Source organism: Ranitomeya imitator, chromosome 3 (assembly GCF_032444005.1).
Source record: "Ranitomeya imitator isolate aRanImi1 chromosome 3, aRanImi1.pri, whole genome shotgun sequence".
NCBI classification, from domain to species: domain Eukaryota; kingdom Metazoa; phylum Chordata; class Amphibia; order Anura; family Dendrobatidae; genus Ranitomeya; species Ranitomeya imitator.
Genome location: NC_091284.1, coordinates 225,627,945 through 225,652,215, shown reverse-complemented (window position 1 = coordinate 225,652,215; position 24,271 = coordinate 225,627,945). Strand labels below are relative to the sequence as shown.

Genomic DNA, 24,271 nt, shown 5'->3' with positions numbered 1-24,271 from the left:
CAGTTACATTTTGAGCAGATTCCAAATGGAATCCGTATAAAAAAAAATTACATATCGCTTCTTTTTTTTCATTCAAAGAGGTTTTCTAAAACTTGCCACAATAACTCAAAAAAATTGAAGAGCATTGTGGATTTTCTATTAAAATCAATAGGAAGAGAATTCAAAGAGTATTGGAGGCAATTTTTTTATATGGATTTCAGTGAGGATTGGCTTCAAATTCCACATCCATAAACTTGGTGTGAATGTAGCCTAAAGCTGAATTTACACTGGCCAATTATTGTGAACAAGTGATCCTAGGAAGGCTTATTTCCAGATAATTGGGAAGTGTATACAGGCTGCCAATAATCCGTTTAAACAGGATTAAAAACTATTGTTCTCGGAAGCACATCAGCCTGTGTAAACAGGACATGTGCTACCAAGAACACTGTGTAGATCGATCTATTATTGATTGGACTGAGCACATGGGAAGTATGGCAGTCAATTAATAACCTGATTAATCAGCAAAAAATTAACTGATCGGCAGCCATGTCACTCCGGGTGGTTTAAGACTGCCCTTACTGTCAGGCATGGGCCAAACGACCACTTACTGAATACCGATTACATTATAGTCATAGCTATTGTGACTTCATGGGAAACACAGACTGGAGGGAGGTCAGTATATTGGCAACGCTGAAACAGTAAGGACTTTCCACATTAACAGCTTGTCCAGAAAGCCCTTAAAAAAAAAAAAAGGAAAAGCAAGGAACCGCATCTCGTAGGCTATGTGCACACAATGTCCTTTAGATGCCAGAGTAGGCGCCAATTTTTCTCAAGCAAATTTGCTTCATGAAGCTGTCAACTCTTACTCTAAAATGTCAAGTATAAAGAGCGTGAAGAATTAACATATCACTTCTGTTAATCGTTTTAGGGTTTCCCAACCATGAAGCCATTAAAAGACATAAGACGGAACATGTGCACAGCATTGTTGTTTTGACATTGCTGAGCATTATGTTCATTTTATAAGGCGCTTTTTCAGGCAGATTCTAAGCAGAATCTGTATAAGGCCGGGGTCACACTTGCAACTGTAATGCAAGAAACTCGTGCGAGTCTCTCGCCTCAATACCCAGCACTGCCGCTGGCAGTTCAGACTGGAGCATTCAGCTGCATAGAAATACATGCAGCCGCACACTCTGGTCCCGAGTGCCGGCGGCATAGCCGGGTATTCCGAGGTTCTTGCACTGCAGTTGCAAGTGTGACACCGGCCTAAAGAAGACACTGTGTGCACATCCCCTTATTCATATACAGTGATGTAGAGTGCATTAAAACCAGATTGCGAGCAACTGAGTGTGATAGCTCCAAAGCAGCCTTTCACTCAGCCATCAGTATGCCCGGTGCTAGCCACATATACCAGCCATTCTTGATTGCCATGCTTACATGCAGCTTAGGTCTACTTCTGTACATATTTATGGCCACTTGACATCTTATGCAGTGATGTCTCCTACAACTCTGGAAGTTTGTGAGGACATCCATAAGTGCACATTAAAGGCAGTGCTCATTTTTGGCCCAGACAAGTTTAAAGGACAACTATAAGTTCTTAAGAGAGAACACACAGGCAGTTTTCTTAAAACTGTAGACATGGACTAGGCAGTAGTGATAAGCGAATATACTTGTTACTCGAGATTTCTTGAGCACGCTCGGGTGTCCTCCGAGTATTTTTTAGTGCTCGGAAATTTAGTTTTTCTTACCGCAGCTGAATGATTTACATCTGTTAGCCAGCATAAGTACATGTGGGGGTTGCCTGGTTGCTAGGGAATCCCCACATGTAATAAAGCTGGCTAACAGATGTAAATCATTCAGCTGAGGCGAGGAAAACAATCTCTGAGCACTAAAAAATACTCGGAGGACCCCCAAGCATGCTCGAGAAATCTCGAGTAATGAGTATATTCGCTCATCACTACTAGGCAGTATTAACTGCAAAAAAAAACAAAAAAACAAAGAAAATACAATGTGTGCATATTCCCTAATGTAAATAAATAAGTAAAAATAACATAGGGTACTTAGTAAACACTGTTTTTGAACAAAAAAAGCATAAAGCTGTCCCACCGCGACAAGGTACACCCAATTGGGACAGTACCTACACTCTCTAATGTTAAAACCTACCTACAGCAGTATGAATAGTGGCAGAGAGTCACCGGGTCCCAATCGGACACCCAGGTTGGGAGTCGGTGACTCTCTGCCACAATTCACATTAGACAGGTTTTAACATTAGAGAGTGAAGTTACTGTCCCAATTGGGTACACCTTGTCGTGGTGGGACAGCTTTATGCTTTTTTTTTTTTTTTAAATCAAAAACAGTGTTTACTAAGTACCCTATGTTAATTATTTAATGCACTTGCTTTTTTACTTATTTAATTGCATTAGGGTTTATGCACACATTGTCTTTTCTTTGGTTTTGTTTGTTTCTATGGCCAGTGTGAACATGATTTTACATCATGCATGTTTTCAAGTCATACTCCGGCTCAGTTTCCTGTTTTTCTTCAGTCTTAAAATGTACCATATTTATCAAAGTAGCTCATGGCGCTTAGATACATTTGGAGCAATTTCTAGTCTAAGTTTACATAATTTATTAGCTAGCTTACTTTGTGATACAAACTTGAGACTTAAATTTGGCACAGTCATGGAGCAATGTGACAAAACGTAGGTCACACGAATTTCTAACAAAATCGCCCCCCTTCCAGTGAAGCCATACCCCCTATAAGGCGAGACAGAAAAGTGTCCAAATCAAATAGTAAATGTGGTACAAGGATGTAAGACAGTGAACTGGCACAAACTAAGCTAAACTTCTGGTACATTCAGTACAGTACAGTACCGTCCCACATTGTGCCATAATGTACATACAAAAACATGTGTCAATAATGGCAATCATTACAGAAAATCATGGGCAGACATACTGGAAGAAAATCACTTACCATTATCACATTACCAGGACAAATTTTTATACTCGGGAATTAATGGAATTAAAGAATAATAGTTCTTATTCAAATGCTACAAGCAGAAACCTTAAAAATCGGGGAGTTAAACATTTCTGGTACTGTTTCTGCCCTCATAAACTATAAAAATCAGATGCCCCGTGTAGTTCTATTATCTTTATAACCCTTGTAATTCCGTGTGACAGGAGCTGCTCCTCAATGCTCCACTAACCATCTGGGACATTACATCACTCCCCCTGTTATCTGGAGAGAAATCTGGAGACTGGCTGATAACAGTGTGGAGTTGCACACTGCTGTAATGTTCCAGATGGAGGGGTGAACAGTGCAGTGAGGAGCAGCTCCTGTCACACCACAGCCCCCTGATAATGTCTCCATCAGCAGTCCGAGGTGAGGGATTGTGACAGGGGCGTGGACTGCAACCCCCCTTCCCCCCATAAGAATTATAAGTTCTGTAGCTACATAAGGTTGTATATTCACATACAAACATTTTTTACTCCCCCTCCATGTCTGGAAATATACATACTATGGTCTTGTGGAAATGTACAGTAACACATCATCAACTCCCCATCAGTATACTTACGCTGCATTTTTAATTTTTAACTACAAAATTTCCCTGTCTCTTCATCGCTTGGGGAACATGGATTCCAGCGTGTCTGCCTCTACTTACCAGGAAAAAAGCTCAGAAAAAGAGCTGATGGTCATCACTTTATAGATGACGATCCTCCCAGTAGACATTGAATGCTTTTAGTTTAATAGAGCTGAGGAAGAACGCCATTACCACAAACAATCTACTGTATGTTGAAGGCAATATGGGTGCTTTGAGAGACACAATACAATGCTGCAAGCCTAGCATGCTAAAAGCCACATGCATGTTACCATGCTATCATATTACTTTACCTGAGGTAGGGGGAACTGCAGACCTCACAGAAAGCCAAGAGTTTAGAAAAGCAAGGGCAAAAAAAAATAAAAGAAAAAGAGCGGAACACATAAACACAAAGAAGAGAAAAACAATGACACACTGGTCCCTATCAAGTCTCTGGAAATGTGTACATTTTTCCATGCCAGGTATAAAATATTGCACAGAAGGTGTATGGTACCATAGAAAAACAATAAATATTTTGCTTATGTGGTCTTCTCTCTAAAAGAAGAGATGGTAAATCACTTATATGATATGCTATCACTTCCTCTTTGGTTGGGGGGAGACTGCAAAACCTCATGATTGTTCCCACAGAGGAATGCGGAGAACCAAACAACACCTTTTACTTGACTAAAGTGATTTTGCAATTTCCTTCACAGTGAGTTAGCTACTAGAAGTGGAGGGCTTCTGACTGACGGATCAAAGGGTGTATCAGTTACTCCACTGTCATTATAAGCTTGGCTCCTAGAGATTGACCCTCATCAATCAAAAGGCTATATTATATTCTGGCGATACTAAATTACATGATTAAAACTGCATGAATGCATTACATTTAGAAAAAAATTCAGGTTTTTTTTTTTTACCTTCATCCGGCCTGAGAGGCGTATCGACCGTGACAGCTTCCCCAGGTCCAACCTGTGTCCTTGCACTTAAGGTGATGCGATACCGTGATATTGGATCCGTCCTTGTTATAGTGAATTTGGTTTGATTTGGTGACAGAATCTCAACCACCGGCCTTGAGAATCTGGAACCATTGACTGTTCAGACAATTGGAGGATTGATATTAATAGGAGTGAATATTAAAAATGTAAAAGCGGCAGCAAAAGTCACACTATTTTACATGTTTTGCATAGTCATCCTGGCAAATAGCTAATATGATATTTCAGACATCGAATGAATTCTAAAATGTGAGTGCCATCTTGCTACTATGAGTCCTATATTATTATAGCGGGATGAGTGGTGAAAACAATTTAAAAGTACATTATCTTTTTTTACAAAACTGTGACAAAAACTACCAAATGTGTATGTGTAGTGGGTGCAGTGGTAGCAATTGCTCTTGAGCCCTGCAGACTGAGGGCTATCTGGAGAAAACATCAATATACTAAATGGCACATGGTAAAACAGGGACCTAATGCAAACTATATTGTCCCTCTTGAAAAAACTCTTTGGTTGGAGCTATGTTATAGAAAATCACTTACAACCAAACTGCTCACTTACATGCTTGGTAGCGTAAGCCGTAGCCTGTCAGATTCCCATTAGGGTGTTCTGGAGGACTCCAGTCTAAGAAAATGGCTTCACGGTTTGGTTCACTGAATCTAAAGTTTTTAGGCTGACTGGGCACTGGAAGAGTGAGAAGAAAGTAGATGAGAACAAAGCAAAGCTGGTAGGTAAAAGCGGATTGTGTTTCATATGGTGACTTGAGAGGGCACAACTGCTTCATAGAAGTAATACTCTGGATTTTCACATTTTAGTTAGCAGACGGTTGTGGCATACAGTGTTAGAGTACTTTCATTCGCTCTCTTCCTGAACACCTACCTCCCTCTGGTGTGGTGAACTCTTTAATGTCACTCTTCGGGCCGTCCCCTCTCCCGTTCACTGCTACCATGTACAGTTTGTAGTTGCTGTAAGGTATCAGGAAGGACACGATCCCTCGTACACGATCCCCAATGAAACTCTGCTGCAGCTTCTTTCGGGAGACCCAAATTCCTTTCAGCAAACTACTCTCCCTCCAGTAATATGCCTTTTGAAATACACAGCCCGATCATTTAGCAGACAGCCTTTATATATTAGTAGGGTTGATTTTTGGTGGACTGTTGGGACATGTTGTTACACTTAAGCGGCAGGTCAATGTTTAGTTTCCCTGGTTTGTAAGTTTCATGTAAAGTAACATGCTGGGGGTTGACAATGGTTAATCTATCCACAGAAATAAGTCATCATTATTTCCCATCACCCTCCTCTTTCCAGATTAAATATTAGACATAAGGGGGCTGTTAATTAGGAGCTGGCTCCGCTCACTCTGTATTCCACGAGACTTCCTTGGACAGACGCAGGGGCCACACGTGTCCATTGAAGGGAGATGGCCGTGCTGTTCGTGACCCTCAGTCTAATGTCAGTTGGTGCTGCTTTAGGATCTGAGGGTAAAGACAGCTTTAAGCAGACCAACAAACTACTTTTCTATGCAAGTCTTTATAGTACAATTCAGTGAACTTCTGATTTCTGATAGGATCTTGTAGAATATTTTACCGTTTTCCTATGGAATTCCAATATAAAGCAACTCCATATGGGAAACTGAGTAACTTAACATTGTGGGCTCCAAAGAAGGAATTCTAAAAATACAGTAGTGCCCTCCAATAAGCCATTTTTCAATTGGAAAATTGCACTTTTCTATGGAAAAGTAAAAAGCTGTATTTTTAAAGTGCACCTACCTGTCATGAGAGCCAGTGTTACTGTGGATGATATAATAGAATTGCACCATCTTGTGGCAGAAAAAGTAATAACCAAAGCAGTTCAGAGCAAAAATGTTGTTTAAAGAGGTCCGATAACTTGCTCAAAAAAATTAAGTAAAATAAATATCTTGTAAAAATCTATGAGCTCTCTTGATTCTGTCGTTTTTTTTTTACATCCATTGAAGAGATATTTACATTTATTGGTTTTGGAGCACAGCATCTGAAATCTCTGCTTGCAGACCAACTGGGAGTTTCTTCAGAGTCTTCTCTTCTCCCTCTAACAAGCTGCCAATCACATCTCGATAGCATTTAAGATTGATAGATTGCTAGATCAGATGCCAAGCTGTGATTGGTAATATCTGAAAGGGAGGAGTGAAACCGCACACTCCCAGAGAAGACTCTGAAGAAACCTTCAGTTGTACTACAAGCAGAGATTTCATATAGTGCACTCCAGAAGAAACACATGTGATATCTCTGCAATGGAGGGAAAGAGCGCAAAAAAAGAAAAGAGTGGTGTAATCAGTGAAGCTTGAGGATTTTTACAAACTATTTAACTTACCGTAATCTGTTTGAGCAAGTGACAGATCCTTTTTAAGTGTCACATTTCTGGAGACTGAAATTATCTCACTGTAATGTAAAAATGTGAGTGAATTGCATTTAGCATCTGAAAAGGTAGTGAACATTACAACATACACCGATTACTGAACAGAATAATAAAATTAAAGTGGACCTAATTCATTATGGGCAGGAACAACTTCTTATAGTATGACAACTGCCAAATTTCGGAAAAATACCTCTGTAAACACAACACAAATACTGAATATTTCTCAGGAAATAGCTCAGCTTAGCCCCTTCTGGACTGAAACTTGCATCCAAAAATCTCTGTTTACGGCCGGTTTCACGCGTCAGTAGCTCCGGTACGTGAGGTGAGTTTCCTCACGTACCGGAGCCACTGACACACGTAGACACAGTGAAATCAATGCATCTGTGCAGATGTCATTGATTTTTTGCGGACTGTGTCTCCGTGTGCCAAACACGGAGACATGTCAGTGTTTGTGGGAGCGCACGGATTACACGGACCCATTAAAGTCAATGGGTCCGTGTAAAACACGTACCGCAGTCCGTGTAAAACACGTACTGCAGTCCATGTGCCGTGCAGGAGACAGCGCTACTGTAAGCGCTGTCCCCCCCACTGGTGCTGAAGCCGCGATTCATATCTTCCCTGCAGCAGCGTTTGCTGTAGAGAAGATATGAATAATCGTGTTTAAAATAAAGATCCATGGACCCCCCCCTCCCACGCCCCCCAGCTGTTATTAAAATACTCACCCGGCTCCCTCGCTGGCTGGCACTGCTTCCTGTCCTGGCCGCATCTTCTACTGTATGAGAGGTCACGTGGGGCCGCCCATTACAATCATGAATATGCGGCTCCACCTCCCATAGGGGTGGAGCCGCATATTCATTACTGTAAATGAGCAGCCCCACGTGACCGCTCATACAGTAGAAGGTGCGGCCAGGACAGGAAGCAGCGCCAGCCAGCAATTGCAGCAAAATCCAAATATGTGGGGTTTTTGTAGGGGGCTTGTTATATTTCCAAAATAAACAGTTTTTTAGTGTGTAAATTGTGACTTAATAATTTTATTATTTATATATTCACTAGACCCACAGGGAGCTTGAACATGCAATCCTTTCCTCGCGCAGATAATACAATGTACTACAGATAAATTGCAGTGCATTATCAAACCTTTCAGTGTTTGACTGACATGTAGCCTACTGGGATCTGATAGGCTGAGCTGTATAACAGACAAGCCATTGTTTGACATCTGGCTAATTAGCCAACCTACCGATGCCCTTTGATCGCGCTACGGAGGTGCTGGTGGGTTGACAGAAGGAGTGCTTTCCATCTGCCATACATGATACATGTGCGGTCAGTGGTCACTGCAGCTGGTAAAGAGTAAAACAGCCGAAATTACACGTAGTTGTGACTCTGGCTTTAGCAGTGGGAGCCCACCTGTAAGTAACAGCAGGCTCCTGCTGGCACAGCTCCTGTGCCTGCTTCATCCTCAAGCTGCACGTGTACAGCATTGTGCAGTAAATAATACTTCACTATGATGTACGCATACAACAGGATGGGCGAAGGGGTTAAAATAAAATTTCAATTTTGCACCAACAGGTTGGTGTGCATTTCAGTATGAAGCAAAACAGAGCTCCAGTTTCTATCTGAACATAGATCATCTCTTTCTATCACATTATATCATTCCGGTGCTCTAAACCGTCTCGGCACACTGCAGAACAGGATGGTATACATTACACCCAAATTGTTTTGGAAATTGTTCAAGATATTTTGTGACCCTTTAAAATGACACCATCTTCTTCCAGAAAAATGTTTTCGAAGCCAATGCTGAAAACTCAGGCTTCTCTTAAATATCCAGCTTACCCTGGATATCTGAGTACTGTAACCCTGCAGTCTGCCCCAGACACAGCAAACAGGGCACGGTACGCAAAAGAACACAGCAGTACCTTCAATATTGCGAGAGTCACAAAAATGGTATCATTCTAGTAAATAGGTATGGGTCGGTAGTGGTTTGTATTACTCACAATCTTCTCCGGAGTAGCCAATCACAGTGTTCGGTTCTGGTGACCTGCCAAACTCATTTTCTGCCTGCACCCTTATTTCATAGGGGGTGTACACTGGAGTGTTCCACACAACATGCTTGTTGGTCCACACTGTGACATTGCTCCATGGCTCTCCCGTGTGCCGCTGGCGCCACTTTACATTGTAGCGTAGGTTGGGACCATATGCCTGTGTAGAGTTCAGTGGCTGTGGATAGCAAAGTTAAAGGATAGGAAAAGAGGTGTCATATAAGATTGACTAGTGATCAATTAGAGGATGACAATTTTTGAACTTGCTGCAGTAAACATTATATATACAGTATATGTAACCTTTGATTCAGCCTTCAAACTGCAAACCCAAGTCCCTACCACTTTGTCTTCTCTACTGCACAAATATTTTTTGAATCCTCTCCTTCCACAACCTTGTTGTGCATGCCATCTTCATTTCCTACTACCAAGTCCTTCTCTGTGGCCTTCCATTAAACACTGTTACACTCCTCCCATCTAAGCTCAACTCTGCTGCCCACTTATTTTACCACTCTCCTCTTTACTCCTCTTCTTTCCCCTCTGCCAATCCTTTCACTGCCCAGAAAATGCTGTCCAAAATTCTAACAAGGATACACTAGTTTAACATATCCTATTCCTTCCATTATGAATTAGCTCACTACCTACCAATACATAATCTCCGTTTCTCACAAGACCTCCTCCTTTGCTCATCTCATCTCCTCCTCACATACTATCTCTGAAACTTCTGCCGTGTATTAGATGTACTTTTGAAGTCAATACCCCAACAAATTAGACTCTCTCCACCATCAAATCCTTAAAAAGCATGAAAAAGCTGAACAGCTTAGACAATAATCCTGCTGTATAAGTAGCTTCTGCCCTCCCCTACTGTCATCTTCCCCTTTCTCTTGGCCTTTCTCCTGCTGTACCAGTCTGTTTCATCTTTCTTAAACTTGCATTTTGTCTGATATAACACTTTTTGTATGTACTGTGCCATGGAATTAATGGTGTTTTACAAAAAATATTAATTAATAAATGGGTTTAATGGCCACAGTAAACATTGCAAGGTTTCAGGATTTTTTAATATATAGACATTTTTTACCCTTTCCTATAAGTAATAGTCATATGACAGAATGTTTGCAAATGTGAATTTACAAAAATACAAATACACCCGATCAAAGTACAGCATATTACATTGACAATAAAACCTTTAAATAGTATGATACCCACAGGACAGGAGATAACTTATTGATTGATGAGGGTCCGACTGCTGGGCCCTACACTGTTCAGCAGAATGGAGAGCTTGCATCCCCGTTAGAATGGAGCGGCAGTGCACATGCTCAACCACCACTCCATTCATTTCCTATGGGGTGTTTGAGCCCTGCGCTCCGTTTTCTCCACCAGCCCTATAGAGAATTAATGGAGCGGTGGTCTGGCATTCACACTGCTGCTGATCCATTCTGATGCAGGTATAAGTTCTCATGTCAGGGATAAAAAGTCACCGTTCTTCAGATTGGTGAGGGTCCCAGCAGCCGAACCTCCTTTGATCTTCTATTCTATGGATTTGAAATAAATCATTTTCACCAGACAAATCTTTTAATTTAAAAACATAGTAACATAGTTATTAAGGTTGAAGGAAGACTTTAAGTCCATCTAGTTCAACCCATAGCCTAACCTAACATGCCTTAACATGTTGATCCAGAGGAAGACAAAAGAAACCCATGTGGCAAAGAGTAAGCTCCACATTGGGGAAAAAAATTCCTTCCCGACTCCACATACGGCAATCAGACTAGTTCCCTGGATCAACACCCTATCAAGGAATCTAGTATACAGTACAGACCAAAAGTTTGGACACACCTTCTCATTTAAAGATTTCTCTGTATTTTCATGACTATGAAAATTGTACATTCACACTGAAGGCATCAAAACTATGAATTAACACATGTGGAATTATATACTTAGCAAAAAAGTGTGAAACAACTTAAAATATGTCATATTGTTGTGAATTCTGTTGTCGGGCTCCCTCCTGTGGTCATGAATGGTACTTCGGCTGGTTCTATCCATGGAATTCCTCTGGTGGCTGTGGGTGTTTCTGAGTTTCCTTCCACAGGTGACGAGGTTAATTCGTTAGCTGGCTGCTCTATTTAACTCCACTTAGATCTTTGCGCCATGCCACCTGTCAATGTTCCAGTATTGGTCTTGTTCACTCCTGGATCGTTCTTGTGACCTGTCTTCCCAGTAGAAGCTAAGTCCTGCTTGTTTTTCTCTGGTTTGCTATTTTTCTGTCCAGCTTGCTATTTTGTTGTTGTCTTGCTTGCTGGAAGCTCTGGGACGCAGAGGGAGCGCCTCCGCACCATGAGTCGGTGCGGAGGGTCTTTTTGCGCCCTCTGCGTGGTCTTTTTGTAGGTTTTTGTGCTGACCGCAAAGCTACCTTTCCTATCCTCGGTCTGTTCAGTCTATTTCATCTCTGTGTTTGTATTTTCATCTTTACTCACAGTCATTATATGTGGGGGGCTGCCTTTTCCTTTGGGGAATTTCTCTGAGGCAAGGTAGGCTTTATTTTTCTATCTTCAGGGCTAGCTAGTTTCTTAGGCTGTGCCGAGTTGCATAGGGAGCGTTAGGAGCAATCCACGGCTATTTCTAGTGTGTGTGATAGGATTAGGGATTGTGGTCAGCAGAGTTCCCACATCCCAGAGCTCGTCCTTTATTATCAGTAACTACCAGGTCATTCCGTGTACTCTTATCCACCAGGTCCATTATTGTCCTGACCACCAGGTCATAACACATATTCTAGGTTCTTGAAAGTAGCCACCTTTTGCTTTGATGACTGCTTTGTACACTCTTGGCATTCTCTTGATGAGCTTCAAGAGGTAGTCACCAGGAATGGTTTTCACTTCACAGGTGTGCCTTGTCAGGTTTAATAAGTGGGATTTCTTGCCTTATAAATGGGGTTGGGACCATCAGTTGTGTTGAGCAGAAGTCTGGTGGATACACAGCCGATAGTCCTACTGAATAGACTGTTAGAATTTGTATTATGGTAAGAAAAAAGCAGCTAAGTAAAGAAAAACGAGTGGCCATCATTACTTTAAGAAATGAAGGTCAGCCAGTCCGAAAAATTGGGCAAACTTTGAAAGTGTCCCCAAGTGCAGTGGCAAAAGCCATCAAGCTCTACAAAGAAACTGGCTCACATGAGGACCGTCCCAGTAAAGCAAGAACAAGAGTCACCTCTGCTTCTGATGATAAGTTTATCCGAGTCACCAACCTCAGAAATCGCAGGTTAACAGCAGCTCAGATTAGAGACCAGGGCAATGCCACACAGAGTTCTAGCAGCAGACACATCTCTACAACAACTGTTAAGAGGAGACTTTGTGCAGCAGGCCTTCATGGTAAAATAGGTGCTAGGAAACCACTGCTAAGGACAGGCAACAAGCAGAAGAGACTTGTTTGGGCTAAAGAACACAAAGAATGGACATTAGACCAGTGGAAATCTGTGCTTTGGTCTGATGAGTCCAAATTTGAGATCTTTGGTTCCAACCACCGTGTGCGACGCAGAAAAGGTGAACGGATGGACTCTACATGCCTGGTTCCCACCGTGAAGCATGGAGGAGGAGGTGTGATGGTGTGCGGGTGCTTTGCTGGTGACACTGTTGGGGATTTATTCAAAATTGAAGGCATACTGAACCAGCATGGCTACCACAGCATCTTGCAGCTATTCCATCTGGTTTGCGTTTAGTTCGACCATCATTTATTTTTCAACAGGACAATGACCCCAAACGCACCTCCAGGCTGTGTAAGGGCTATTTGACCAAGAAGGAGAGTGATGAGGTGCTACGCCAGATGATCTGGCCTCCACAATCACCAGATCTGAACACAATCGAGATGGTTTGGGGTGAGCTGGACCGCAGAGTGAAAGCAAAAGGGCCAACAAGTGCTAAGCATCTATGGGAACTCCTTCAAGATTGTTGGAAGACCATTCCCGGGGACTACCTCTTGAAGCTCATCAAGAGAATGCCAAGAGTGTGCAAAGCAGTCATCAAAGCAAAAGGTGGCTACTTTGAAGAACCTCGATTATAAGACATAATTTCAGTTGTTTCACACTTTTTTTGTGAAGTATATAATTTCACATGTGTTAGTTCATAGTTTTGATGCCTTCAGTGTGAATGTACAATTTTCATAGTCATGAAAATACAGAAAAATCTTTAAATGAGAAAGTGTGTCCAAACTTTTGGTCTGTACTGTATATAACCTGTAACATAATTCTTTTCAAGAAAGGCATCCAGTCCCCTCTTAAATTTTAGTAATGAATCACTCATTACAACATCATATGGCAAAGAGTTCCATAGTGTCACTGCTCTTACAGTAAAGAATCTGCGTCTGTTATTATGGTTAAACCTTCTTTCCTCCAGACATAGAGGAAGCCCCCTTGTCCCAGTCTCAGGTCTATGATTAAAAAGATCATCAGACAGGTCTTAGTACTGTTCCGTCATATATTTATACATTAAAATAAGATCACCCCTTAGTCTTCGTTTTTCCAAACTAAATAGCCCCAAGTGTAATAACCCATCTTGGTATTGCAGACCCCCCAGTCCTCTAATAACCTTGGTCACTCTTCTCTGCACACGCTCTAGTTCAGCTATGTTTTTCTTATACACCAGAGACCAGAACTGTACACAGTATTCTAAGTGTGGTCGAACTTGTGACTTGTATAGAGGTAAAATGATGTTCTCCTCATCAGCATCTATGCCTCTTTTAATGCATCCCATTGTTTTATTTGCCTTTGTAGCAGCTGCCTGACACTGGCCACTAAATGTGAGTTTGTCATCCACCCATACTCCCAGGTCTTTTTCATTGACGGTTTTGCCCAGAGTTTTAGAATTAAGCACATAGTTATACATCTTATTACTTCTAACCAAGTGCATGACCTTACATTTATCCCCATTAAAGCTAATTTGCCAATTATTAGCCCAAGCTTCTAGTTTACATAAATCCTCCTGTAATATAAAATTGTCCTCCTCTGTATTGATTACCCTGCAGTTTAGTGCCATCTGCAAATATTGAAATTCTGCTCTGTATGCCCCCTACAAGGTCATTAATAAATATGTTAAAAAGAAAAGAGGGCCCAATACTGACGCCTGTGGTACCCCACTGCTAACCGCGACCCAGTCCAAGTGGGCTCCATTAATAACCACCTTTTGTTTCCTATTCCGGAGCCAGCTCTTAACCCACTTACACATATTTTCCCCTATCCCCATTATTCTCATTTTATGTATCAACCTTTTGTGTGGCACCATATCAAAAGCTTTTGAAAAGTCCATATAGAGTACGTCCACTGGGTTCCCTTGGTCCAGTCTGGAACTTACCTCTTCATAGAAATTGATCAGATTTGTCTGACAGGAACAGTCCCTAGTAAACCCATGTTGATACTAGGTCAAGAGGTTATTCCTCTTCAGATACTCCAGTATAGCATCCCTTAGAATGCCCTCCAGGATTTTACCCACAGTAGAGGTTAAGCTTACTGGCCTATAATTTCCGAGTTCAGCTTTTGTCCCCTTTTTGAATATTGGCACCACATTTGCTATACGCCAGTCCTGTGGTACAGACCCTGTTATTATGGAGTCTTTAAAGATTAAAAATAATGGTCCATCAATGGCTGTACTTAATTCCTGCAGTACTCGGGAGTGTATTCCATCCGCGCCCGGAGATTTGTCAATTTTAGTTATTTTTAGACGCCTCCGTACTTTCTGCTGGGTTAAGCAGGTGATATTTAATGGGGAATTTTTGTTATCACTGATCATACTGTCTGCCATGGGATTTTCTTGTGTAAATACTGATGAAAATAAGTCAATTAGCATATTGGCTTTTTCCTCATCCACCATTTCACCCATACTATTTTTAAGGGGGCCAACACTATCATTTTTTAGTTTCTTACTATTTACATAGTTAAAGAATATTTTGGGATTATTTTTATCCTCTCTGGCAATGAGTCTCTCCGTCTCGATCTTTGCTGCCTTAATTTGCTTTTTACAGAATTTATTTAATTTTCTGTATTTATTTAATGCCTCCTCACTACCTACTTCCTTTAATTCTCTAAGTTTTTTTTTTTTCCCTTATTGCGCCCCTTACAGCTCTATTTAGCCATATTGGTTTCCTCCTATTTCTAGAATGTTTATTCCCATACGGTATATACTGTGCACAGGTCCTATCCAGGATGCTAATAAACGTCTCCCATTTTCTTTGTGTATTTTTATGTCTCAGGATATCGTCCCAGTTAATTGCACCAAGATCATCTCTCATCTGTTGGAAATTTGCCCTCCTGAAGTTTAGTGTCCTTGTAAGCCCTCTACTACATATCTTATTAAAGAATACATGAAAACTTATTATTTTGTGATCACTATTCCCCAACTGACCCCAACCATTATATTTGCTATGCGGTCTGGCCTGCTGGTTAACATTAGGTCGAGCAGTGCCCCCCTTCTTGTTGGGTCCTGAACCAGTTGAGAAAGGTAATTGTCTCTCATAGTTGTCAAAAACCAATTACCGTATATACTCGAATATAAGCCGAGATTTTCAGCCCCAAAAAAATGGGCTGAAAGTGCCCCTCTCGGCTTATACTCGAGTCATGGAAGGCGGGGGGGTCGGCGGGTGAGGGAGAGCGACGCCTGTCAAATACTCACCTGCTCCCAGCACTCCTGACGCGGTCCCTGCATGTCCCACGGTCTTCGGGCGTGGCAGCTTCTTCCCTTGTTCAGCGGTCACTGGTACCGCTCATTAAAGTTATGAATATGGACTCCACTCCCATAGGGGTGGAGCCACATATTCATTACTATAATGAGCGGTACAATGTGACCGCTCACTACAGGAAGAAGCTGCGGGCGCCGGAGACGTGGGACATGCAGGGACCGCGTCAGGAGCAGGTGAGTATGTCATATTCACCTTTCCGCGTTCCACCGCCGCCTCGTCTTCCGCGTCTTCTGCAGTGACTGTTCAGGTCAGAGGGCGCGATGACGCATTAGTGTGTGCGCCGCCCTCTGCCTTGAACAGTCAGTGCGGAGAGACGGGACGCTGAGAAGCAGCGACGAGAGGTGAGTATGTCATTTTTTTATTTTTTTTTTTAGTGCAGCAGCAGCATTACATGTAGCACAATGCTATATGGAGCGTCTATGAGGCCATAACTGCATGGAGCATCTATGGGGCCATAACTGCATGGAAAATTATATGGAGCATCTATGGGGCCATAACTGCATGGAGCATTATATGGAGCATCTATGGGGCCATAACTGCATGGAGCATTATATGGAGCATCTATGGGGCCATAACTGCATGGAGCATTATATGGGGCATCTATGGGGCCATAACTGCATGGAGCATCTATGGGGCCATAATGAACTGCATGGAACATTATATGGAGCATCTATGGGGCCATAAAGAACTGCATGGAGCATTATATGGGGCATCTATGGGGCCATAAAGAACTGAATGGAGCATTATATGGGGCATCTTATGGGGCCATAAAGAACTGCATGGAGCATTATAGGGGGCATATTTGTATATGGAGCATCTTATGGGGCAATAATGAACTGTATGGAGCATTATATGGGGCCTATTTTGTATGGAGCATCTTATGGGGCCATAATGAACAGTATGGAGCATTATATGGGGCTCATGATTCAATATGGATATTCAAAAACACTTAATCTACTGATGTCTCAATTCATTTTACTTTTATTGGTATCTATTTTTATTTTTGACATTTACAGGTAGCTGCTGCATTTTCCACCCTAGGCTTATACTCGAGTCAATAGGTTTTCCCAGGTTTTTGTTGCAAAATTAGGGGGGTCGGCTTATACTCGTGTCGGTTTATACTCAAGTATATATGGTACCTTTACTGGAACTGCAGGTTTCTGTTCCCCAATCTATTTCAGGGTAGTTGAAGTCCCCCATAATAATGACTTCTCCTTGAGTCGCAGCTTCATCTATTTGCTTTACGAGGATATTCTCCATTGCTTCCATTATTTTTGGAGATTTATAACAAACCCCTATCAGTAATTTTTCTATTTTTTCCCCCTCCCCTTATCTCCACCCACAGGGACTCTACATTTTCATTAGATTCACCTATATTATCACGCAAGATGGGTTTTAAGGATGATTTTACATATAGACACACCCCTCCCCCTCGCTTATCCGTTCGGTCATTTCTGAACAGACTAAAGCCCTGCAAGTTAACAGTCCAGTCATGGCTCTCATTCAGCCATGTTTCAGGTATACCCACCATGTCATAATTATGCTCCAACAACATTAATTCTAATTCGTCCATTTTGTTGGCGAGGCTTCTGGCATTAGTATACATGCACTTTATGTATCTCTCTGTACCTCTAGTCTTTCTTAATTTATTAATTGTTCTAACCCCACCCCCCATGCCACCGCCACCCCCAACTTCTTTATTTGTGCCCGGGTCTCTATCTGCACTATCTTCCCCTCCTATAAAATGAATACCCTCCCCCCTAATCCCTAGTTTAAACACTCCTCCAACCTTCTAGCCATTCTCTCCCCCAGCACAGCTGCACCTTCCCCATTGAGGTGCAGCCCGTCCCTAGCGTAGAACCTGTAGCCAACTGAGAAGTCGGCCCAGTTCTGCAGGAACCCAAACCCCTTCTTCCTACACCAATTTTTGAGCCACTTATTAACCTCCCTAATCACCCGTTGCCTCTCTGGCGTGGCACGTGGTACAGGCAGTATTTCGGAAAACAGCACGTTAGAGGTCCTTGCTTTCAGCTTGCAGCCTAATTCCCTGAAATCATCTTTAAGGACCTTCCACCTACCTCTAACTTTGTCATTTGTGCCAATGTGCACCATGACCGCTGGGTCCTCACCAGCCCCTCCCAGTAATCTGTCCACCCGATCAGCGATGTGTCGGACTCGAGCGCCAGGTAGGCAGCACACCGTTTGATGATCCCTGTCTTTGTGACAGATTGCCCTATCTGTTCCCCTAATAATTGAATACCCCACTACCAACACCTGTCTGGCCTGCCCTGCTCTCCTATTTCCCTCCTTACTGTAGCAGTCACTCCTCCGGCTTTCAGAGGACATGCCTGGCTGCAGTAGTGCTACCCCTGTACTGGCACCCCCCTCATCTGCCAACTTAGCAAACTTATTGAGGTGTGCCAGATCAGGACGACTAGCCTCCCTGACACTCTTCCCTCTACCCGGCCTTCTAACTGTCAGCCAGCTTGCTGCTCCACTGTCCTGCAGCTCCATCCTACATCCCCCCCTCATCTATCCCACTGAGCGTCTGCTCAGTGAGCAGAAGACTCCTTTCCATATTGTCAATGGATCTCATTGTTGCCAGCTGCACATTTAGATTCAAGATCTGGGCTTCCAAATGCACAACGTGCTCACATCTCGCACAGCAGTATGCACCCTCGACCGGCTGATCAAGGACTGCATACATGTGGCAAGATGTGCACTGGATGGCATTAACAATAGTGGAGCACATTTCCTAATGGGGATTGCACCAGACAGAAAAGTGAAATAAAAATAAATGCAAAGTATTAATAAAACACAGACAGCAATTCAGTAATTCCACCCTTGGAAACTCCCTGAATCCAAAGTGACTGAATCACAAGTCACACACTTACCGCCGTTCACATTTATGCTCAGGTCACACTCAACTCGTTCACACTCGCTAAGCTGAAGATTTAAAGAGATTTTTTTTTCTTTTTCCCCTCAGCAGCAATCCACCTTGCTGTTCAATGCACTTCCAAAAAACATGACTCCACTACATGTAAATTCATACAGCACATGACTGCTGCAGGCAATCACTAGGTCATGGCACAGTAGACAGCATAAGACCAGTGATTGGCTGCTGTGATTATGTGCTGTTGACAGAACCTCTGTGACCCTGTCAACAAACACTGGTGGGGAGTAGCGTAAAGATGGTGCTGGATGGGCAACAACTTCTTTAGGTGGGCACTGCTAATTTTGCAATGTTAAAGCAAAAGCAAATTTTCCCTTCCCAATCATTAAAATATATTACTGAAACCTATAAGTCTATATCTTATCTTACTTACTGTCCATGTGATCTCCATGTTGTCTTTGCGAGTTCCTGCTCCACGAATATCACCTGGATTAACTTCTGGGGCTAAAAATCAAAACACATTTTAAGGGGACTACAACAGAATGGCAAAAAATCCACAAGATGCAACTCTTTGGTACAAAAGTATAAAAACAAATGATCGATTGTATAAAAAGATTGGACTTAGAGTGTGACCATATAATAGAAGATAAAAACATGAATTCATCACTCACGTGCCCCATTTGTTTGGTATCGCTCAGATGACGGGCTGGGCATGCTGCTTCCAAGATCATTTAGTGCCAGAACTCGAAACTGGTAGTTTACATACGGAGAGAGACGAAGCAAAGCAGAGTTCACGTTACCAGGCACTGAGGCAAGGTTGTACCAGGTCCCTGGCTGGAAACGGTCCTCCTCAAACTGTATAATAAAGCCTGATGAGTGAGAAAAAAAACTGAGCACGTCTGACCATGTGTCAGTTAATAAGAAGACAAAGAAGAAAACAAAGTCAAGTGTATTGAGTCTCTGCCAACTCAGCTTGACTGACAGCTGCAGCTTGTACTGAGGAGTGTGAGATCACGGCAGCATGGAGGAGAAACACTAAGGAGATGTCAATCAGGATATGTGAGGGGGGAGAGACTGAGTTTAAACTTTCACAAGCATTTCACAACCATTCTCATATGAATTTGCTAAGTTACTACACCAGCCTCACCAGATCTAAGATATGTTTCATAATGCATGCATTATTGTGAAATCTAGTGACAGATCTGCTTTAATGAATGGCATCACTCTGAATCTCCCGCACTCTCTCAAGTAAATGGGATCAGTTTGGAAAGAAAACAAAACAAAACAAACAAAAAAAAAAATCGAATTGCGTGCCACTCACTATGGCAAACAAAAATGAAAGCTATTTCTCCTGCCTTCCTTGAAGGTCAGCTAAAAAAGAATCCCCTAGGCCCTGTTCACCAATTCATTTTATTCAGTACACAATTATGCATCCTTCTACACTACAAAGAGTAATAAATATAATTGCAATTATAGATAAAATAACAAAATCAAACTGAAATATAGTAAGTTTCTGATTAGCCAATAAAGCACATAACGACAAAACATGCAGATTATTGTCATGTCATACTTTGTAGGTCTGAGGTCTAAAAATCTGTGTCTGATCTGAGGTTCTTCACATCACCTAAAAAGAATATGCATTCCCCAACTCACCTGTTATAGGGCTATTGTTATCATCACCTGGCGTCCATGTAAGGCGGACACTTCTTTCTGCAAGGTCAGTTAGCTCTAAATCCATTGGAGGGTCTGGTTTATCTGAAGAGGTATACATGAAATTATGAGAGATACTGCTTTTAATTGTGATCCAAAACGTATGATTCCATAAGAAATACCTTTAGGATGGATTCAGAATGTATGATCTTATAAAGAATAGCTTTAGGTGGGATACAGAATGTGCGAGCTCTTTAGGAACAACTTTAGGTGAGATCCAGAATTTATCCTCTCATGAGGAATAGTTTTAGGTGAGATCCAGAATATATGATCTCATAAGAAACAGTTTTAGGTGGGATCCAGAACGTATGATCCCATACGGCATACATTTAGGTTGAATCCAGGGTGTATGATTTTATAAAGAATAGCTTTAGGTGAGATTCAGAAAGTGTGATTCTATGAAGAAGGTAGGATCCAGAATGTATGATCCCATAGGGAATAGCGTTAGGTGAGATCCAGAATGTATGATCCCATGAGGAAAAGTTTTAGGCGAAATCTGGAATGTATGATCCCATATCGAATAGTTTTAAGTCAGGTCCAGAATCTATAAAAATAACTTCAGGTGGGATCTAAAATGTGTGATCCTATAATAAATAGATTTAGGTGTAATCCAGATTGCATGACACAAAGAGGATGAGTTTTAATTGCATCTAAAATATACTGTAGATCCTGAAAAAAATAGCTTTAGGTAGGATCCAGAATGTATGATCCCATAAGCAATACCTCTAGGTTGAATCCAGAGTGCATGATCTTATAAAGAATAGCTTTTAGTGAGATCCAGAAAGTGTGATTCTATGAGGAATATTTTTAGGTAGGATCCAGAATGTAGGATCCAGAATGTATGATCCCATAGGGAATAGCGCTAGGTGAGATGCAGAATGTATGATCCCATGAGGAATAGTTTTAGGCGAAATCTGGAATGTATGATCCCATATGGAATAGTTTTAAGTCAGGTCCAGTATCTATAAAAAATAACTTCAGGCAGGATCCAAAATGTGTGATCCTATAATAAATAGATTTAGGTGTAATCCACATTGCATGACACAAAGAGCAAGAGTTTTAGATGCATCTAAAATATACTTGTAGATCCTGTTAGAAATAGCTTCAGGTAGGATCCAGAATGTACAATTCCATGAGGAATAGTTTTAGGCAAAATCTGGAGTGTATGATCCCTTACAGGAAAAGTTTTAGGTGAGATCCAGAATGTATGATCCTATAAAAAATAACTTTAGGTGGAATCCAGATTGCATGAAACAAAGAGGAAGAGTTTTAGATACATCTAACATATAGATCCCATAAGGAATAGCTTCAGGTGGGATCCAGGATGTTTAATCCTATGATGAATAGTTTTAGGTGGGATCCAGAATGTATAATCCTATGACAAATAGTTTTAGGTGGGATCCAGAATCTATGATCCATAACAAATTGCACTACATATTAAAATAATGTTAGAAGATTAATGTAAAGTTAGAAAACAAATCCTTAACTCTTATGAGAATATTCTTATTCAGATTGTGAGAGATATCTGATATAGCAGCAAGTAACTGTATTTTCGACAACATTCTGCGGTGTGGCCATGGGGTGGGATAGATTAGTAGGGAAAGGTTACCTCTTTGTACTGATGTCAATCGGCTAGTAGGTGAGGTGGAGGTCTCTGCAAACCAATAAGGAAATGTTACTGATAACATGGTTAATAAAATATTAGGGATCAAAAGAAAATCGCCACCAACTGCTTACTGGCCATAGTTTATGCACATGCAAACTTGCAACGTATACTATACGAGTAATTAAGCTCCTGCTAGCTGCTGAGGTTTCTCCTTAAGAAACCAATAAAACTAAACACACTGATTAACTTAATAAACTGCTCTCAAGGCAGCATGACATTCCCAAAATGTCACATTTCAGCTGCCAGTAGGGGCTTGCAGGAAATCCTATTGTGCTTCAAAACTGTGATGGGTTTTCTGAATATACTTAGATGAGCTTGATCTTCAGTTCCAGGAGGATTGTTAGAAATTGTCAGGTTTTCTATGTGAGAATACATGCAGCAAGGTCATACAAGTTGTAAATTAGAAGCTGAACTTACGAATACATTTCATTAACTAGCTTAATAGATATTTCCCTTTTCACAACTTCTATATGCCCTCCTTTTAGGAAGAGAGAGGGAATACATTATGTAAACTCTGTCCTGGATTTGTTTTACTATCATTTCTTCAACTACAATACTCTGATACAGAAACATGTAACAATGTACATCCGGTTTCCATTCCTTGGCTATTTGAAGTTTATTAAATACTTTTATGCCCCAAAAATCCAAAAGTATTCTAGGACTGATGCCTTAATTGGCCAATCAGAAGAACTGATATTTGTAAGCTTTCAGAGTAGAGAGGCTCCTTCATCAGGCAGGTCAACAAAAGAATTACTGCGCACAACAGTTACGACTTGTAACAACAGGACATTTGTGGATAGATGGGGGGATACCTCCTACAGATAAGCGTAAGATTAAGTTTGGAGCGAGCAGGCAGAGAGGCAGGGAATGAGGGAGTCTAAGGGCACAGAGGAGAGCTGGTAGGCTGTGCAGGACGGGTGGAGTTAAAAAATGAATATTAAGATAATATGGGAATTTAGGGACTCCTCACATTTTACTGATTAATTTATCATGAAGTATTAATAAGTGATATTTTCCATTTTTGTGCATCTACAATCTTTTTTTCAGTGTGGATAGGATTCCATTTCAGAACAGTTACCAAACCATCCTTGAAATTCAGAATCAATGTTTTCAGGTATTCTAATTAGTCCTGAAACGTAGAAGAACAACGTAGAAGCCTTACCTCTTCAATTTTTCTCTCCCTCTCCTGGATGCAATTAATAAAGCTGCATAATGTAGTAAGGTACTTAAAAATGACATATCCCATAACCACATCACATCAAGCAATAACTCCTATTTGTGATGAAGCGCTATACATGGTGACATGGCCAGTGCACAATGTAACAATGAACAGTTTGCACCAAAGTGGTACGGAACACAAGAAAGTGTTGGTGGGCACCCATAGGAGAATCGTGGAGGTAAGTAAATTGAATGGTATATTGTTTCATTAGGTTAGATTAAATGTGGGTGTGTTTTTAAAGTATAACGATCATTTAAAAAGATCATAATGTCTGTGTAGTCATCTAGCACCTCCCTCTTCCTCCCCTCTCCATAGACTGTTATAGGCAGCAACTGTTATGTCATATCTCAATGATGTGAAAGTCTGTTTTCACTGAATTCAGATTTTACACATAAATAGAAAGTGAAAGCTCTCTCCATGAGGGAAAATAAGCAGCTTTCTCTGATGAGATATATTACAAAATATCTTAGGTATTTATGGATAAAAAGGTGCTGTTCATCCAGTTCAAAACCAGGCAAATTATATTTTTATCATTTGGATATTCAAATTATTTTCACATCTTTATGTTGCGAATATGTGAGGCATAATTTTTATGTTATTTTCATACTCGTTTTGCCGATGTTGAGCAATATCAGTGGCAAAAAAAGGGAAACTTGTGTTTTTCACAATTTTTTTTTAAAATCATTAAGAACCACTAAAATATATGTTAAATTTGATTCCCTTTTCTATAAAAGTTTTTATGTTCTTTTATTCAAAAGCAGGTGGAGCAAGTAACAGCGATTTGGATCGGCAGCAGATTTTCTTATATATTCTTTTTTAATTTATTTATGTATTTTTCAAAAGACCTTTGAGGGGCATTTCAATTTATTTAAATTTCATTGAAATACTGTTTGTTTGTTTTTTTACCCGTTTTCCTCTGTAAGTGGGGCTGGTACTGTATGTTGGCCCCAATTACAAGAGAAACTCAGCCTATTTTTGCTTCATTCTCTCCTTTTGCCCAGCGACCACATGATCGCTGGGTCCGGAGGAGGAAGTTGGTGCACAGTGGTTGTTTAGGGTCTGGTTTTCTACTCTCTCTGCCTTCTCTATGGGAAGTCC

The 24,271-nt window shown here is 41.2% G+C and overlaps 1 protein-coding gene across 9 annotated transcripts in view; it reads right to left on the bottom strand.

Annotated features, from left to right (window-relative positions):
• The window catches only part of NFASC (neurofascin), a 199,383-nt gene that overhangs the window by 24,508 nt on the left and 150,604 nt on the right, over positions 1-24,271 (bottom strand). For 2 of the 9 annotated variants that reach the window (XM_069756196.1, XM_069756197.1), the window contains 10 exons: positions 21,898-21,942; positions 20,232-20,333; positions 19,250-19,447; positions 19,012-19,082; positions 8,927-9,149; positions 5,901-6,016; positions 5,421-5,625; positions 5,103-5,225; positions 4,469-4,642; positions 3,866-3,880 (listed from right to left, as the gene is read on the bottom strand). In XM_069756196.1, the coding sequence (XP_069612297.1) occupies positions 3,866-3,880; positions 4,469-4,642; positions 5,103-5,225; positions 5,421-5,625; positions 5,901-6,016; positions 8,927-9,149; positions 19,012-19,082; positions 19,250-19,447; positions 20,232-20,333; positions 21,898-21,942 (1,272 nt within the window). The remainder of the gene's footprint in view (positions 1-3,865; positions 3,881-4,468; positions 4,643-5,102; positions 5,226-5,420; positions 5,626-5,900; positions 6,017-8,926; positions 9,150-19,011; positions 19,083-19,249; positions 19,448-20,231; positions 20,334-21,897; positions 21,943-24,271) is intronic. The other 7 variants (XM_069756203.1, XM_069756204.1, XM_069756200.1 and 4 more) reach the window with 6 other exon arrangements.